Source organism: Polypterus senegalus, chromosome 12 (assembly GCF_016835505.1).
Source record: "Polypterus senegalus isolate Bchr_013 chromosome 12, ASM1683550v1, whole genome shotgun sequence".
Lineage (NCBI taxonomy): Eukaryota > Metazoa > Chordata > Cladistia > Polypteriformes > Polypteridae > Polypterus > Polypterus senegalus.
Window position 1 is genome coordinate 153,355,350 of NC_053165.1, and position 19,446 is coordinate 153,374,795.

Genomic DNA, 19,446 nt, shown 5'->3' on the forward strand with positions numbered 1-19,446 from the left:
GAGCTGGAGCCTACCCTGGTCAGCATGAGGTACAAGGCGGGACCAATCCAGGAAAGGACAGCAGCCCACCACAGGACACACAAGAACTTGCGGAATTACCAACTTACCTAACTTGTCTGCCTTATAAGGATGAAACCAGAAGAAACACCCACATGGACCGAAGGGGAACACGTAAAACTCGCAAGTGGACGGCGACCAAGAGTGAGATTCCAATCTAGCAGGCTGGATCTGCATTATGATGACACTCAAGTCAGTCAAAAGGACAAGGGAAAGCCCTGTCACACACTTGTGCATAGGAGGCAGTCAAAGGGCGTAACCGAGGGTAAGATGTCAGCTCGAGGGTTGTACTGAACTCTCTCTTCTCCCTTTTCCCACAGATCAGCAGAAGAGAAACCCAGTTAAACCAGCACCAACCACCTATCCAGACCACACCTTCCTACTGACCTCACTTCCGCCATCCCCGACACGGACCCGCCTCTTCCTGCCCAGCCACTATAAAAGCCCACACCCTTTGTTCCTCAGTTAGTCGATTGGGACTCTGTCCTTGGTGATCACTCAATGCATTCAATTGTCATTGCCTGCCAATATACGGGATGGAGCCCCCAAATCTTTTTTTCCTCCTCTTGTCTTTTATCACCACCCAAAAATCATAAAATGTCCCAAACATTTCAAACAGAAGCCAGACACAAAGGAGACTGTGAGGCATTTGCAGTCGTGAAGTTCCAGCAGAGGGCAAAATGAAAGATGAAAGGAACGAGCCCATAAACTGAGCAACACTTTGGAGAAGTCAGGGGCTCCTTCAAAGCAAGCAGGAAAAAGCACAAAACAATGACATGGGATGGTGGTTGTGGTGGAGGGGTGGCATTCGCAGCGGGGTGGGCTTTATGAACTCAAGTGCGACTGACTCCTGCAGGACAAGCAGCTGTTAATTCGGCTCATGAAAATGTCGGCTCGACCAGATGGTGCTCGGCGCCTTAGCAGCAGCACGCTGTTAGACTTCGTAAAAGCCAACTGTGATGACGTCTGCCGAGGAGCCTGAGGGGCGATAATGATGGCCTGGTCTGAAATGAGCTGAGCCTCCACCTTGGGCTTTATGGGCTTAGGGATCACATAACATAAACAGGAGCTGGACAGCCACCGGAGACCCCAGAATGGTTGTCTGATTCTGAAAGGCCATGATGTGAAAATATCAAAGGCATTATGGTCACCTGATGGATTGCAGAAGACTCGGTGGGGTCGTGACGTTGGGCTAAATTAATCACACCATGGCCTCTGGCGCCGCCATTTTTTCCAAGTTGGGATTTACTGAGATGTACCCAGCGGTGGAGCGAAGTTTTCAAGACAAGCCAAAGAGGTGCCACCTTCTTTAAGGGCAAGAACATGACTATCTATCTATCTGTCTATCTATCTATGTGATATAGTGCCTTTCATATCTATCTATCTATCTCTTAGGTATGAGAATGGAAAATCAGAATACACTTTGACAAGACTCAAGCTCACACAGTGCAGTTATTTAGTGGGAAACGGATTTCACATGTCTGATTTCATATAGCACCTTTCCATACCGAACACCACAATAAACTGCTTAATTGGTTTAATACAGTGGTTTCTAAAAATACAATCAATATAAATAAAGATCACATCTACAGTAAATGTATTTGGCTAACCTGGAGGCTGCTCAAGTATGTAAACTCCCAAAACAGATGTCTCTTTGTGGGTTTACAGAAGCGAACGGGCAGACATTTCAAATCAAAGCCGTTTCTAATACTCACCCCCAAAACGATGCAGACAAGAAACATCTAAATTATAAAAAGGAGAGCAGGGAAGAGGAGGAGCAGAGAACTTCAAAGAGCTCAGCACAGCACAAGGACAAGAACAGTCAACACAGAGAACAGGATGAAAGGGCAGAGCAGAGGCACACGTCATCCTTTGTTTGTCAGGGGTCTGCCGAGGCGGGTGGTTAGTCTGGAGAAGTGTGAACGCCAAGAGTGGTCAGAATGTCCATCACAGCTGTAGGTTATCCTTCTAGAGATCTGGAGCACATCAGTTGATGTTATTATAGTCCAATAATCTCCAAAGATGGTGAATTACATGGCCTGAGGGCTCCCTCAAAGTCTCATTTCTGCTATAATAGTATGCAGCATAAGGACATGACAGACTGACCATCAAGAGAATGAGTGACATACAGATATGAGGCTGGCAGAGGACATTGGGACTTTACAAAGGTCTAAAGGACCCAAGACAGGGTCTGTGTTACAAGACCCCCATGACTGCACATTACCATATTTAATAAGAGACAGACAGACAGACAGATAGATAGATAGATAGATAGATAGATAGATAGATAGATAGATAGATAGATAGATAGATAGATAGATAGATGTGAAAGGTACTATATAATAGATAGATAGATAGATAGATAGATAGATAGATAGATAGATAGATAGATAGATAGATATGAAAGGCACTATATAATAGATAGATAGATAGATAGATAGATAGATAGATAGATAGATAGATAGATAGATAGATAGATAGATATGAAAGGCACTATATAATAGATAGATAGATAGATAGATAGATAGATAGATAGATAGATAGATAGATAGATAGATAGATAGATAGATAGAAGTGAAAGGCACTATATGACAGATAGATAGATGGGGAAGGCACTATTCCAGTTTCAATTCCTGGCATACCGATAGTTCCGAGTCACTGGTGGCACAACTTTTTGGCTGCCCTCTCCTGTCTGGGGCAAAGCTTATCCAAGTCATATGATCTTCCCAAAGGCCTAAAGGTCTCATTTATTTAATAAGAGCACACGCTGACAAGAACATAAAGTCACAAAGTGGGGGAAGGCGAGTGAGAGAAGTGAGCCAAAGTTGCTTCTTAAAATATTTGAGGACCGTCTGCATCTATGGGAAGGGAGCGGAGCAGATCCTTTGGGACAGGCCTTGAATACACATTGTTCCAGAGGCTTTGTCTCCATTTTCTATTTTCATTTCTCGCTCGGTGTCAGTGCCAGTGAGTGACACAGCGCTCACATCAACTGGGATCCCTCCAGATGTCGTAACCTCTGCATTGTCTCCCAGTAAGTCAGTCTTCACACCCCACCAGCTGGCTGTAGTAAATTTTTTACCAAACATTTGTCGTATTTTAGGCTTTACCCTAATGAAGAAATAGCTGGATAGGAAAAAAAAAAAGCTAATGACCTTTACACAAAAAAGAAACACCCATAAACATGAAGGCTGCCAAGTGTCCACACACATCACTCTGACATATTGAAATGGTTGGCTCTTCTTCAAAAGTGGTTAGCTCTTTTAGTCAAATGGCCATAACTGTGGGGATGGCACTGGGGGGTCGCAGTTTGAGATTGTTATTCAGCATTAACTCTTCCATGGTTAATTACGTTTTTTCCCCTATTGTCCCTATTTTTCCAAAAACTTCAGTTTTCTGAAAAGCACACATAAATCAACACAAAACTCTTATTTATGACAAATGTCACTCTGTTTTAGGCTCCATGAGCCTCTACAGCAGGGGTCCTTAAATCTGGTCCTGGTGGGCCGCAAAGGCTGCAGGTTTTCATTCTAACCCTTTTCTTAATGAGTGACTTGTTTTTGCTACTAATTAACTTCTTTTGGATTCATTTTAATACTGGAGACCCCTTCTCTATGGTATGTAAACTCACATACTTACTACATGCCCGTTTGTCTCATCACTTGTAAGCTGAAAGGCACTTTCTGGTAAATAAACCTCTTGAAGTAATTGAGTGGTTGGCAGTGCCCATTAACACGCCACTCCGTTTGAAGAAGTCCAGTGGGCAGCTTGCCACCCACAGCCCAATGTCTGTGTAGTCCTCCCAAGTGAACGTCACCTACGCATCAGCTGGGCACCGATTAGCTGATGCAGATACCTGTCTTTCATTTTCGATTTCCAGACCAGTTGCATTGAAATCAGAGTTCAATAAGTCAGAGACCGACTCAGCAATAATACGCAAAAAATAAATATAAATAAATCTGCGCAGAGTGTTTTGCTTTGTGCATTCGCTTTGCTCTCTTGCCTGATCTCGATGCCATTCCAGATGTTGTTTACGCTACTCAAGCACACGCGGGGATTCGACATCAGGTCAACGAGTCTAACAGTCCTCCCAGCCAAGAGGGTCTACCTATAACATATTGACGTTTACAGCTTTTTCTCGCCCTCTGCCCCCCGAATGTCGACTTTAGTTGACATCCGCCCTCAACCTGGTGTGTCGACAAAAGTCAACATTGTTGTGGGAGAAACCCGCTGCTCAACAGAAGGCACTCATAGGCCTCAGGATGTGCAGACAGAATTGAACTTTTTATCACGTGATGTACACAGGGTCTCGATCCAAATGAAATAAGAGCCCAGCAATGGGGCCGCCTTACTTTTATTTAGAGTTCTTATCAACCTGTCTGACCCCAATTTCCCTTTAGCTCAGTCCCGCTCTAATTACTTCCACCAATATTTCCCAGCCTAATGTACGTAGCACTCTATCTTATCCATCAGGGCTACTTGAGAGGCCCTCTCCCCACCTTGAGCCCGTCCAGTCCCTGCCATCATTACAGTATCTCTAGTCCTCAGCTCACGTTTAGGTTTGTCAGCCTCCCTCTACATACCTGACCTTGACTCCTGAAATATCGATGGTTTTCCTGCTTGCTAAGAAAAATCAAGAAATATACGGGTACGGGCCATTTAATGATATAACCCTAACGTGCAATATTCAAATTTACTTTGCATATTGTTATTATTTATGAATATTATCAATAATACATTGTTTAAAGTGTAACTTAACTTCTGTTTGTCTTTTTATTACATCTAATTGCCTGAGGTTATAGATATAGAAGGGAAGGTGGGGATACGTTATATAAAATAATACCTTATAAACAGTGAAAAGCCTGTGGAATTTGAGGCGTTCTGACAGACGCGACATCTTAATAATACAAAGGGGAAAGTAGAGCAAAATATTACTCTACCAAGACAAAACAGCCTCATGCTTTTCTATAACAGCCGCCCTAAAAAAGTAACATCCGCCCCAAATCTGCTGACATCACTCCTGTCCTCTCTGAGTTACATTGATTACCGGTTTCTTCAAGAATCAAATATAAAATTATCCTTCTCACCTTTAAAGCCCTTCATGGTTTAGCCCCTCATTATCTGTCTGAGCTGCTGCTTCCTTACACTCCTGTCCCGTGCATTACGATCATCGGACGCTAAGTTACTCACTGTACCTAAATACAGGTTGATAACTATGGGTGGCAGAGCTTTCAGAGTGATAGCCCCTAAAATTTGGAATTCTCTTGGAAAAATGTATTATTAATTTCAAACATCTGTTAAAAACACATCTTTTCAATGAGTATTGTTCTTTATCATGTATGTAATTTCTACTGTCTTGTTAATGTGTGTATTGAATTGTAAAGTGTCCTTGAGTGTATGAAAGGCGCTACATAAATAAAACATTATTACTATTATTATCATTGGTGTGACCATTTAACGACCGGCACCAGTTTTTCAAACTACCTGAGTATTGCATAACAACGCCGTCAATGTTATTGTTTTTTTGGTTTTTCAAAATTCTTTCCAGTTATCATTCTGGTTATGGGTCTTTGATTTCCCCCTCAGTACTCTAAACGTGACGGTCGTGCAGTTTAATTTTTGGCTCTAACCTTGGCTTCTCTTTGACTTTGCTTTCTTCTTCTGATCACTTTAGTCTTAACGCTGTCTGTCCATTTTGGAAACAGAACAGGTTCTCTAACCTTAGCTTGGTCAATCTGTCCTCCATCTTATGATCCACAAAGCATAAACATGGAAATGCTCCCTGATTGGTTAACGGGAGCTGAAATGCAGAATCGGATCGCATGACTTCTCACATGTGACAAACTCCAGCCAATAGTGCACACATTTTTTTTGACATATTAGTAGTAGTAGGGTGTGTTAGTCCCATGTTACCCATTGTGGATGCATTGAGAAGTCAAGCAAAATGACCCCTATATTAGCTATATTAGGGTAAATCTCTTCAAACTTCCTCTGCAACGCTTTTATTTTCGTCTTCACCACTCCATGAAATCACACTGTAACGATTCTGTGGACAGATGTGCTTTATACACATAACGAGTTGAGATCAGGAGTATCTGTGATTGATTGATTGATTGATTGATTGATTGATTGTAATCTCTGTGCACACAGCCAATCTGTGGAAGCCAGAATTCTGGCTGGGTTGTATTGGATCAAATCCTTACTTCACTCAATGATGTGCAAATCAATTTATAGCTTTTATATAATTTTTTTTTTGGAATTTTGGGTTGATATTCTGTCTCTCCATTAAAATGAAATTACCATAAAATTCGAGACTGTTCATTACTTTGTAAGTGAGCAAACATACAAATTCAGCAGGGGATCAAATACTTCTTTCCCTCACTGTATATACAGTATACCAAAAAAAAAAAATAGCTGTAAGATGATATCCATAAGCAATGAGAAATATCTCTCTATTATAAAAGGAACTCCTGAGACGAGACCTTCTCTGAGATAATTTCAGGTCCCGCGAGATGAGACTTTTTGCCAAGAGATTTTGACAAGTACGTCTCACCCTCCACTCAAACATTTACAACCACGTCCACAATCCTCTCACTTCTCATTCGTGTGAATGCTATTGTCAGGCACAGTTCCTGCACTCTCAGCTCCAAGCGGGAGCGGAAATAAAAGACAAAGAGTAGATGTCGTATAGAGGTGCAAAAACGTTGGCGCGATACACATGCAGAGCAGGTCAAAGATTATGAAAGTACTAAAATTCAAAAGTCTTAAAAAGTGATAGTAAAGATCACATTAGCACTAACAAATGGAAATTATTACACGGTGAAATAACAGAACAGCGAAAAGAGGTCGAAAATATGGAAATAGGTGATATGACAGAAGTATGTAGATATTGTTCAGATTTAAACTTTAAGTCGGAGACTTGTAGATCATCTAATTCATGTTGCCATCAGGGAGAAGTAGTGTTTCTTCCCAATGAAGAGGCGTATCCACGAGAATTAAAAGTTCTGTTGTTTGGTGAAAGTGAAATCCATATATGCGAGCGGCACAGATTTCCAAGTTGCTGGCGCGTAGCACAGGCCAAGGGGTTGGCGAGTGAAGCGAGCAGGGGGCAGAGCCCCCTAGTATTATACAAAAAAACGGAAAGTAGGGAAGATGAAAAACAGAAACAATCTTTTTCCTCTTCTTGCTTAAGAAGAAAAGGGGTCCGAGAAGGACGGAGGGAGAGACAGAACAAAGAAAAGGGAACAGAAGGAGATTGAAGGTTAAAAAGAGTAAAGGCAGAATAGTGGCAGAGAGAGGGCAAGCGGTCAGGAGTGATGCCCCTTAGGGAACGAGCAGATGGCATTCACAGGGCTGGGTCACTCCTGCTAAGCACCCAAGAACGACCAACGGCTCCAAGTGCCACCTGCTGAAGACTGTGGGATGGCCTCGGGAGTAAGGAGCAGGGCTCATGGGGTCCTTCATTGTGGCGAAGGAGACATGCCAGATATAAGGGTTGACTGTGCTTGTTGGTGGGCACCTCTGTGAGCTGAGCAGACCTTGTTGACGTGACTAACATGGATGTGCACCACAGCTCATGAGAGCTTTTTAGAGCTTTTAACTTTGTTTTAATTGTTGGACTATTTATTGTGTATTTATTGGACTTTTGACCTTCTTGGACTCATTTTTATTATGGATTATTTATTAAGAAGACTTCACTGCACTTTGCCTGTTGAATGCTTTGTTGGTTTGAATAAAAAGCACAGATGACATCTGTGCCACCACTGCGGTTATGTGTCTTCGTTACCCAGTCCCTCCTCAGTCTAAGGCTATCGATGTCCCGGGCAGCAGCCAACCCGGGCATCAAAACACAATCAATTTTCAGGAGGCAGAGGACCCCCTGCTCTACAGGGCAACAAACACCCAGTCCACAGTGCCATCCCTCATGCTCCCTCCAGGATGGGGTCTTACCTGCGCAGTTCTTCTTGTCCGCAGTCACCTCAAATCCTGCATTGCACACACAGTGGAAACTTCCCTCTGTGTTAACACAGCGGCCGTTGTTACAGATTCTTCCATTTGCCACACACTCGTCGAGATCTGTGGAAAAAACGAAAATGTGAAATCAATGTCAATGTGAAGAAAAGTGTGAAAACACCAACAAGGTTAGCTTCATGCAACCAAATGCAGATTTCTTTTCCCTAATTGGAGTTAGTAGATGGAGGTGGAAAATTTGGAAAAATTTTAGCAGCAGTCCCCGTAAGACTTCTTTCTACCAATCTCCATTTATTCTTCCAAATGCTAAGAATATCCTGCATTGCTAACCCAGCTGTCCATCTTCGGTCACTCAACCCCACCTTCTCTCTAAAACTCATCTGCACATCCACCTGATGGAGGAATTCAAAGTCTCACCACCAACTACTACTCCAGGCAGCTGTGACGGCCAGTGTTGGGTGCTGGGCTGGTCACATCACTTCAAGAGAGGACCACCGAATCAACAAGCTAATTTAAAAGGGCAGGCTCAGTTATGGGATTCTCTCTAGACCCCCTAGAGGATGAAGTGTGGTAAAATAATTCTTCTTCTTCTGCTTCTTCCGCTTCTTATGCGTCTTCTTCTTTTTCCTTGTCTTCTACATCTTGCTCTGTCACCCCATCATCTGCATGTCCTCTCTCACCACATCTATAAACCTTCTCTTAGGCCTTCCTCTTCTCCTCTTACCTGGCAGCTCTATCCTTAGTACCCTTCTCTCATTATACCCAGCATGTCTCCTCTGCACCGGTCCAAACCAATGTGATCTCGTCTCACTGACTTTGTCTCCCAACCTGAGCTGACCCTCTAATGTCCTCATTCCCAATCCTGTCCTTCCTCGTCACTCCCAATGCAAATCTTAGCATCTTTAACTCTGCCACCTCCAGCTCTGACTCCTGTGGCACCGTGTCCAGCCCATATAACAGAGCTGGTCTCACTACCGTCCTGAAGAGCTTCCCTTTCACTCTTGCTAATAACCATAACAAGACTAATTAATTAATAGTTGTGAGGTTTGGATTTTATATCTTAAAGTAATTAAGCACATTTAGCAAAGTTCACGATATAATGTAAAAGCGTTTCCAGATAACTTAGAGACGGGAGACAAGCAGACTACACTGGGCTGTCAGCAGGAAACTATCTGTTTATTTGCTTCTGTGCTAATAAACAAAGGAGCTGAAAATGGCAAAGCAAACACGTGATGCTTGACATTAATGATCTACATGTTCTCGTAATTAAGTACGGTTCATTTTGCCCTGTGTCTTGCTAGCAACTGGAAGCAGAAATGATAATGAGAAACTTTGTATGATGTCCATCCATCTATTATCCAACTCACTATATCCTAACTACAGGGTCATGGGGGTCTACTGGAGCCAATCCCAGTCAACACAGGGTGCAAGGCAGGAAACAAACCCTGGGCAGGGTGCCAGCCCACCGCAGGTTGTGCACACACCCACACATGCAATTTAGAATCACCAGTGCACCTAACCTGCACGTCTTTGGGCTGTGGGAGGAAACCCACGCAGACACTGGGAGAACATGCAAACTCCACGCAGGGAGGACCCAGGAAGCGAACTCAGGTCTCCTAACTGCAAGGTAATAATAATATGTAATAATGTCTCCTTTATTTGTCAGTCAGTCAGTGTCCAACCCTCTATACCCTAACACAGGATCATGGGGTCTGCTGGAACCAATCCCAGGATACACAGGACGCAAGGCAGGGCAAACACACACCAAGCGCACACTAAGGACAATTTAGGATTGCCAACGTACCTAACCTGCATGCCTTTGGACTGTGGGAGGAAACCCACGCAGACACGGGGAGAACATGCAAACTCCAGGCAGGTAGGACCCGGTGAAGTGAACTCAGGTCTCCTAACAGCGAGGCGGCAGCGCTACCCACTGAGCCACCGTGCCGCCCTTTGTATGATGTATGTAATCTAATTCTGTACCCCTTTACTTGGGTATGAAAAAGACTTCATCTAGCAGAAAAGGTGTGCATCTTGTTACAGAATGCTGTGTGCGTCTAGTTACAGCGTCCTGTAATAGGAGCGCTCCCTCTTCGATGGTTTATGATTTGAACTTTCTCCTGCCTGTTTTCTCTTAGAGGTTTTAGGTCACCCAGGGGGTGACGGTCGTTTCTTCCACAGTTTCAAAGGAGAGAATTAAAATAAAAACGGAGTGCCGTTATGGACAACGCTGCACATCCTCCATGTGACGCACCAACACCGAGGACTTTCAGCCAATGAATTATTCAGCAGAAGTGCGTCAAAAAACGCTACGGAGGGCTCCTTTATATCAACGGCACTACGACTGCAAAGCGTCTCAATGGGACTGGGACAGCCAAGTCAGAACGTTTCTTACTTTTGAAATTTCTTGCTTTATAGTCATTCTGGTGTGTGTTCAGACCAAAGTGTTTGTGCATATTTACTTATTACCTTACTTACCGACTTACCTATTATTGTGTTGATTTATTTAAAGAGCTTCCGTAAAAAGGCCAAATTTACAGGAGAGCCTATCATTTACTGTTCATGTATGACAGCTAGTGAGCTGATCAAGCGCTCTCAGCCTGCGCTCAGGGGAGTGTGGAGAAGCTGACGTTTCCAGAGCTCTAACACCAGGCTCAGGCAGGCTGGGCTAAGAAACGAGACCCTGACCCGCCCGCATGTGCGATTTTAAGTATTTATATTGTGTATCGACTCCTCTGTTTCACAGTAGGAAACTGACATGTCACAAAAGAATTTTGGACTTGGAAGCCACAGGACAGACTCGCTTGCACGTGCCAAGATCCCAGAGAGATGAGTGTAAGGCATATTTTGTTTTGGGGGTTTTTTTGTCACTTTTACATTTATTCATTTTGATTTAAGCCCCTCTTACCCCGGCACTCTGTCCTCGTGGCTGTAGACTGAAAGCCAGAATGGCACTGGCAGAAATATGATCCTTGAGTATTGATACAGTCGGCATTGGCGCAGGGATTTCGTTCGCATTCATCATCATCTGCAGCACAAAAATAATGAAAAAAAAAATGAATAACCTCACTCAGGACTAAAAGAGCAGAAATTTGATAGCAGAAAGTGCTCAAAAAGAGCAAAAACAAAAAATGAAGATCCACTTTACCAATGCACTCGCCCCTGATGTCCAGCCTAAATCCCATATTGCATTCACATCGATAGCTCCCAGGTATCGGAATACAGCGGCCATTCAGGCACAGGTTTCGATATCTCTGGCAGGCATCGGATATATTTTGTGGAACGATAGCTAAAAAAAAAAGAAGAGAAACATCAACAAAATCAAAATCAATAAATAAGGCATAAAGACATGCAGTGGAGTTAAAGGCCTCGGAGACAGGAAAAGTATAATATACACAACAAATATGAGGTAAAAAAAATAAATAAATACAGGGCGAGTCATAATTATGTTAACACTAATGGATTCTTTTTCTTCTGCAGATAGACGTACACCATGGGTGACAGATTAACATTAGAGGAAAGAAGAGAGGTTGCAAGCTTGATGGAAGTGTATCGTTCGCCGACTGTACAGTAGTTCGTCAAAAGTTTGTGGAACGATTTGCAGGACGAGGTCCCCCCCAAAGCCATTTAACAATTTATCGTGTCTATGCAAAGTTTGTGAAGACTGGATTGGTAGCAGACAACTACCGAGAAAATGCGGGACGGCCCAGAACAGGCAGAAGTGAATTGAATGTTGCTGTTGCGCAGCAAGCCATATTGCAGAGTCCATCAAAATCGACCAGATGGCGCAGTTTGGAAACAGGGATTCCGCAAAAAGCAATGTGGCGATGACCTCGGGATGCACCCGTACCACATCCAAGTCCCCCAAGCTTTGACAGTGGTGCAAAAGCATCTTCGTGTGGAATTTCAGCCAAAATGATGAACATCCAACCAGACATTGTGAATCTGATGGCATTCAGTGATTAAGTGGTGCATGAATGCGACTCCTCAAGGGTACATGTGTGTGGTGTGCTGTGACCACTGCTGGCGTCATTGGGCCCTTCTTTTTTGACACCCCAACAGTGACGTCAGAATTCTATTTACAGATGGTACAGCAGTACACCATTAGAGAACTTCCACGACAGATCCGATTGGTGGGATATTTCCATACTTATCTCCTTTCCAGGTCGATGGATAGGTCATGGTGAACCACTGCCATGGCCTTCACACTCCCCTGAATTGACCCCCTGTGATAAGTATATAAGTTTAATTCATCTGCACTACACCCCACATTTCCACAAGGGTTCTTAAGGAGCTGTCTACACTGTGAGGGGGGATCGAGTACCTTTTAGTTTGTGGACAAGACCCTCAGGAGATTGTTTTTGTAACAGACACAGTGACAAAGGGTGGACTGTAAAAGTGTATAAGTTTAATGTGTTGGATACACCACCTGTGATTTCTGATTATGGGGTATGGTGATGGAGCCCATGTATAGCAGGTCAGTTTGTCATATCAATGACCTGAAGGACAGAATACGGACTGTGGGGTCATCTATTCCACATGAAATGTGTGTCCGAGCTTTAAATGGTACTGTTTCTCGGTCGTTTGTGTGTTGAACACGATGGCGAACAGGTTGAGACATTCCTGTAAACCATTTTGTACCTATGAAGTATGTTTTGTGAATAAATTGTTTCTGCCATTTAAATGTTAACATAATTTTGACTCACCCTGTATATGTTGTGGTGTGAATTTTTGCATATAATAATAAGTTGCATCTATAGAGTGACTTTCACAAAACCAAGGTCGCTTACATAAGTATATAAGTTGATCAATATTTTGTATGTCTTTATTTGTAACTTAGACAAAGCAATGTAATATTAGTGTTTCCCTGGTGAGAAGCTTTCATATTTAACTCTTTCAGGGCTGATGTCGACTTTTGTCAAAAGGAGGAGTTGACGATGGTAATCCACTGAAAACTGTGAGAAAACCAACCTTTACGTTTTATTTAGACACTTGTTGGTAGAAGGAAAGTTAGATTCATTGGTTTGAGTGAGATTCCCTTCGCTCTCGCGAGTAGCAAGGTGCACACAACGGCAAAAATGGCATTGACATCTGGTGAGAGATCAAAGCGAATGCGTAAAGCAAAATACTCCGTGGACAACGTTTTGCCAGTTATCTCTGCACTGGACTACGACTTGTCGGACTCAGTTTTTGCTACAAGTGATCGAAAACGAATGCAAGGTTCCAGCTTCAGCTGATCAGTCCCCAGCTAATCGTGGTACTCACAGTGTTCGTCAGGGAAGACGGCCACTTAACAATGATAAGAGGTAGAAACCAGATTGTAATGCACTGCGACTGTGACCGCTGCTGCTGTCCCAGCCATGCAAAGACAGCCTGGCAGCAAGCCTGCCGCACATTCTTGGCAAACTGGCAACCACAGTATGCAGCAATAGACGTTTTATGTTGATTTCTGAGTGAAACCATTGTTTTTTGGAAAAAATATTCAGCCCTCAAAGAGTTAAAGACACCCCCAAGTCTTTAGGACTGATTGAGTAATTTTATGACAGGGTCAGGAGAGGTGCCTAAAACCAGTTTGGTAAGAAGTGATTGATTCTCTGCTGGACTCTCCCAATCAACCCCCACAGGAAAGCCAGACTACCTAGCAGGCAAGCATCAGCTCAACAAATGGTTTGGGGGCAGGTGTGAACCCCAAACCCCCATTGGTCTGAAGTATGGCTGTTTGGGATCAGTCTGAACCAGAGGCCATTGTGTAGCACGACACCCTATTGGTGTAAGGATCTGAACAGGAAACGTATCAATTCTCTCCAACCATCATAATGAAGGAGCATCTCACACAGCATGGACTGAGAAGAAGACCACACTGAGGAGCACAATTCAGCAGACATATTGAGGCAGGCATGCAGCCTGTCCTGAAGAAAGCTGACCACAAATGATGACTTAACTTGAGACATTTTAAGTAACTAACAAGTCTGTGTGCCGCCTGACACTACACATCAGCATTTATCAGGTTGTATGGATGCCAATATTCAAATGTACTTTGCTTATTGTTATTATTTTATGAGTATTATCAATAATACATTATTTAAGTTGTAACTTAACTCCTGCTTGTCTTTTACTCTGTGTAATTGCCTGAGGTTATAGATGTAGGAGAGAAGGTGGGGAGAAGTTATAAAGTACAATACCTTATAAACAGTGGTAAGTCTATGGGATTTGAGGCTTTCTGACAAAGGCTACACATAAAAGAGTACAAAAGGGGAAAGTCGAGTAATGGAGAACTCTACCAGGGCAAAACATATCTTCTTCTATAATACGCTACCGTGGCTGTCCAGGATTTTAAATCACCTGTAGCTCTCAAACCGTTTGACCAATTGACCTGAGATTTGGTACACATATACTACGTGACGTCTACTATCCGCTTTCGGGGTGATGATTAACCTTGCCAACCTTTATTGAACATGAATAATAATAACGACGTATTATCGTAACAATTCGAGATTAACATCAAACTATGTAACATCAACATTCAATAGCAATTGTCTGACCGTGCACTTAATGCAGAAAACCTAACAGTGAAATACACAAAATTGCGTAATTCTCTTACGAAACAGAGTAAGAAAAAATGAATTTGCAGAGAGACATTGGGTCAAAGTAACTCAGTTCAGGCTCTTGAGGGTAAAAATTTGTCCACGATTTCAATTTCATAATAGACCAGAATCCTGTCGAGGATTTAAAAAATTCTAAACATCCATGCTGGGCCGGCTTTTAGTTTTAACTTTACAGATAAACATTTAAATAGCCATCGATTTTTAATGTACAACTAACTTTCAAGGTGAAAAATTTACTACGTGGCACTTACCGAACAATAATAAAGTGGCAAGAATCCCCAAGATACTGCAAAAAATGTAGCTAAATTACTAAGTAAACTATTTAACGAAAAATTGATAACATTAACTTGAAATCTTCAGTTAACAATAAACACGGCAACGTTATAGTTACGTCACAGCGCAAAGAACAATAGTAACTGTGTAATAAGTAACGCTGTGTCTAGGCGTCCGAAAGTCAGACACCAAATTTCATTCTAAGAATTATTTTGAGGTTAATATAGCAAAGGAAAACTGTTCAGCTTCCGGAAAATTCTCGTCTGTTTTCATCTGGGCCTATTTCAGGAATGGGCCTAATGCTGCAGCATCAGTAGCACCCACCTTAATCCGGCCCTGTCAGCAGGGCGGCCGTGTGGCGCATGTGTACTGGCACCGTTCTCATCCCTACCAACTTTGCAGTCACTTCTTCATATCTATAATCATTGTTCAGGCAGATTGAAGACTTCAGTGCCAGCTTAAGTGAAAAATTAAGGAAACGTAAGTAATTGCAACGCAAAACCTGACTTAATCAGTTTTAACACGAAAAGATGCAGACGAAAGAAGAAAACAAGCGGGCCGCTACGGCGGAGAAAAGAAGAGCTGCTCAGGAAGCTGTAAGTGCATCAACCTCTGAGCAAATGAATGCTAGGCGTAGAGAGAAAGAGGATGGAAACTATAAGTCAAGTGTATTCACTGCATGTTATCATGCAGTGTGCCATTACTGGTATATATATATATATTGTGGCAGGCGCCCCTTCTACTTATGTTCCGGGGGAGCAGCCATGGGCTCCTCAGTATCTCCTCTGGGACTCTTGGTGGCAGCCTCCCTGGTTGACGATGGTGCCTCAGTTTCCCGCAGGGTTCCATCAGAGATGGAGTTCTCCACAACTCTGTGGGGATCTGGGGTGGCTGCCAGGGGGTGCTGCATGGATCCCGGAGCCAACATGGACACCTCTACAGCCCCGCCCGGAAGTGCAATTAGCAACAGTTGACCGTTTGGGCTATAAAAAGAGCCAGAATCGGGAGGAAGAGGACGACGTTGCCTGGGAGGAGTGGTGGTGCCAGAGGAGAAGTGTTTTGTGTTGCCTTTAGTGCTTTTGGGACTGTGTATTGCCTGTGGGCTTTTCGGGGAAGACGTGATCCACAGGTGAAGAAAAATAAAGTCTTTGTACTTTTACACGTGCCTCTGGGTCAGTCTGTGCTGGATGGGCACAATATAGAGCCTTTTACATATATATATATATATATATATATATATATATATATATATATATATATATATATATATATATATATATATACTCGTATATGCAATATAGAAATTAGAAAAATAAAAATATATTAAAATGTGCCAAGCAGTTATAGGGGAATAATGTATTTTTTATATTTTTAACAATATTTTCATCTTGATTTTCATACTACTCTTCCGGGTGTTCTAACTGTTTAATTAATTATTAATTATTTTCTAATTAGTGGGCCTGACGCTAAAGCAGTGGCAGCCTTTTGTGATTCTGTGTTGTTTGCCTGCTCCGCTCCTTTTTAATTGTCATTAATAAGGTACAATGAAGGGGAAAACTGCACAGAGAAAGGGCAAAATAGAACGAAACCAACAAAAGAGAGTTAAGTATTTAAATCTCTAGAAAAAGCAGAAACATTTCTAAATGTCTTATAAATGTAAAAATCACGCTGCTATGCTTTTCTGAATGTAGAATAAGAGAAGAGAAAAAAAACACCAGCTGTTAATATGAGATCAGTGTTATCAGGTGTTGTCACTGATTATGAAGCTGGTTGGAACAAAAAACGTGTCGCCATCGGGGGTCCCCAGGACCGATTTTGGGAAACACTGTCCTATATGTATATGTGGTCACAAACACACGCTTGAAAGATAACTTCAGGGCCCGGCTAGATGTAATTCCACGCCAGGCCAAGAGTTGGCGATGTCACCTAATGCCTCTGCTCTTCTTTTACCATCAGCCAAGAAGATTGACGGCATGAGGAACCCCGACGTCACTTCCAGTCTAGACACACTGAACATCAGCTGGAATGACTTAAAACCACCAGCATTTCTGTATTATGGCAGTCGATGGGGCTCATGTCCGAGAATTTCGCTCATTACTTTGGTATTCCTGTTAATCAGTTAGATTGGGTTCTCCTTCAGGTGCCCCGACACTTGATCTTGTCTCAAGTGTTCTATTTACAACACACACAACAAGCACAAATCTACAATAATCATGAGAAAACCATTTCAGAATTGAGTCCAAGTGCCAACTGTCTCAAGATGGCGGTCTTCTCGTTTTGGGTCCTTCCAGCAGGAAAAGACGAGTCCAGGTGGACAGACAATGGAAAATATGTCAGTGGTGTCATAGCTGTCAATTGTCTGGTCTGCAGAGGGAGGAAGACAAAAGGCATTAGAATATGGCGCCAACCCAAGGAGCGACAGGGAATTACAGTCATCAGAGTCCTTAAGCTGCCCCCTATGTGTACATACAGTAAGCTTTCGACACCCCACCAGGTGTTATCATCAGAGGAAAGTGATTATAAAGACAGGAATCAAAGACAATATATAGTAAATGAGGGGGTGGGATGCAAGGGGTGGAGCAATAAGGTGGGGTTCAGAAGGTGTTGGTCATGAAATCTCTCCATTAAAAAAGGAAATTCTGGGATGAGACTTTCTCGGAGATAACTTCAACTCCCACGAGAGATAATTTCAGGTTGCCAAGAGATTCTGACAAGTGCCGCCCTCCTCTCAAACATTTACAACCATGCCGACGGTCCTCTCACTTCTCATTCGTGTGAATGCTATTGTCAGACACAGTTCCTGCGCTCCAAGCGTGGTCAGAAATAAAAGACAAAGAGTAGAAGACAAAGCAGAACATTGTAAAGAGGTTCAAAAATGTTGGCGCAATACACATGCAGAGCAGGTTCGAGATTCTGAAAGAACTAAAATTCAAAAGAGTCAAAAAAAATTATAGTAAAGATCGCATTAGTACTAACAAACGGAAATTATAACTCGATGAAATAACGGAACAGCGAAAAGAGATCAAAAATATGGACATGGTGGTATGGCAGAAGTATGCAGATATTGTTCAGATTTAGACTTTAAGTCGGAGACTTGTAGATCGTCTAATTTATGTTGCCATCAGGGAAAAGTAGTGTTTCTTTTCAATGAAGAGGCCTATCTGTGAGAATTAAAAGATTTGTTGTTTGCTGAAAGTGAAATCCACATATGCGAGCGGCAGAGACGTGAAGTTGCTGGTGTGTCCACGGTCCTCTCACTTCTCATTCGTGTGAATGCTATTGTCAGACACAGTTCCTGCGCTCTCAGCTCCAATCGGGGTCGGAATATAAAATTAAAAGACAAAGGGTAGAACACAACGTAGAACATGTTAAAGAGGTTCAAAAACATTGGCGTGATACACATGCAGAGCAGGTTAGAGATTATGAAAGAACAAAAATTCGAAAGTCTCAAAAAACTGGTAGTAAAGATCGTATTAGCGCAAACAAACCGAAATTGTGACTCGGTGAAATAACAGAACAGCGAAAAGAAATTGAATATATGGACATTGGTGATATGACAGAAGTATGTGGATATTGTTGAGCTTTAAAGTTTAAGTCGGAGACTTGTAGATCAATTAATTTGTGTTGCCATCAGGGAAAAGTAGTGTTTCTTGCCAATGAAGTGGCTTATCCACGAGAATTAAAAGATTTGTTGTTTGGTGAAAGTGAAATCCACATAGACGAGCGGCAGAGTCGCGAAGTGCCTAACGTGTAGCGCAGGCCAGGGGGGTTGACGAAGCGAGAAGGGGGTAAAGCCCCCTAGGCTTTCTTACTATATGGATGTTCTTCTTTTTCAGCCTGAATATGCCGAGTTCAAGTCCAAGTGTCTGTTGATGGCCTTTTCATTTGACAGCCGCAATTCCGCCAGCTCTCTGACACTCTTAGTGTTGGCCCTGAATTTCACTTTCACCGTATCCCAATTAAACGTGTGTCCAGTTGAACTTGTGTGTGCGTATAATAAAAAAGACTTTATGACCAACACCCTCCGGACCCCACCTTACTGATCCCCCCCCTTGCACTCCCACCACCATATTTATTATATATTGCCTTTAATTCCTGTACGTCTAATCATTTTCCTCTGATAATGATTCCTAGCAGGTTGACCTCAACTTTTGGCGTAGGTTTTGTTTGATCATTTTACGTTTCCAGTTAACCCTGACTACCAGTTTACGACTGTTCTTTTAGCTTAAATGCCAGCAGTTTTTTTTATCTCCTGATCTCTTTTCCCTTTTCTCCTTTAATGGACGAGCTAATTTTGTTTTATTACCATGGCACAATAGTCACAATTTAATTTGAGATCATCTTAACATTTAGTTTTATTACTTCTTTATTCATTAGTAGTATTTTAGCACGGTGTAATAAGGACATCATTGCAACACCCTTTTAGATTTTTGGTTGCCATAACGATGCACATCACTGAAGGGGGTGGCTATGTGTGTCACATCATGGTGGCCATCTTACTTGAGGTCAAGTCACACTCTCTATTATTGTCTATTAAAAA

General features: G+C 42.5%; 1 protein-coding gene across 1 annotated transcript in view; it reads right to left on the reverse strand.

Annotated features, from left to right (window-relative positions):
- The window catches only part of fbn1 (fibrillin 1), a 260,794-nt gene that overhangs the window by 119,604 nt on the left and 121,744 nt on the right, over positions 1-19,446 (reverse strand). The window contains exons 12-14 of the mRNA XM_039771381.1: positions 11,177-11,317; positions 10,937-11,056; positions 8,008-8,133 (exon numbers count right to left, since the gene is read on the reverse strand). Coding sequence (XP_039627315.1) covers positions 8,008-8,133; positions 10,937-11,056; positions 11,177-11,317 — 387 coding nt within the window. The remainder of the gene's footprint in view (positions 1-8,007; positions 8,134-10,936; positions 11,057-11,176; positions 11,318-19,446) is intronic.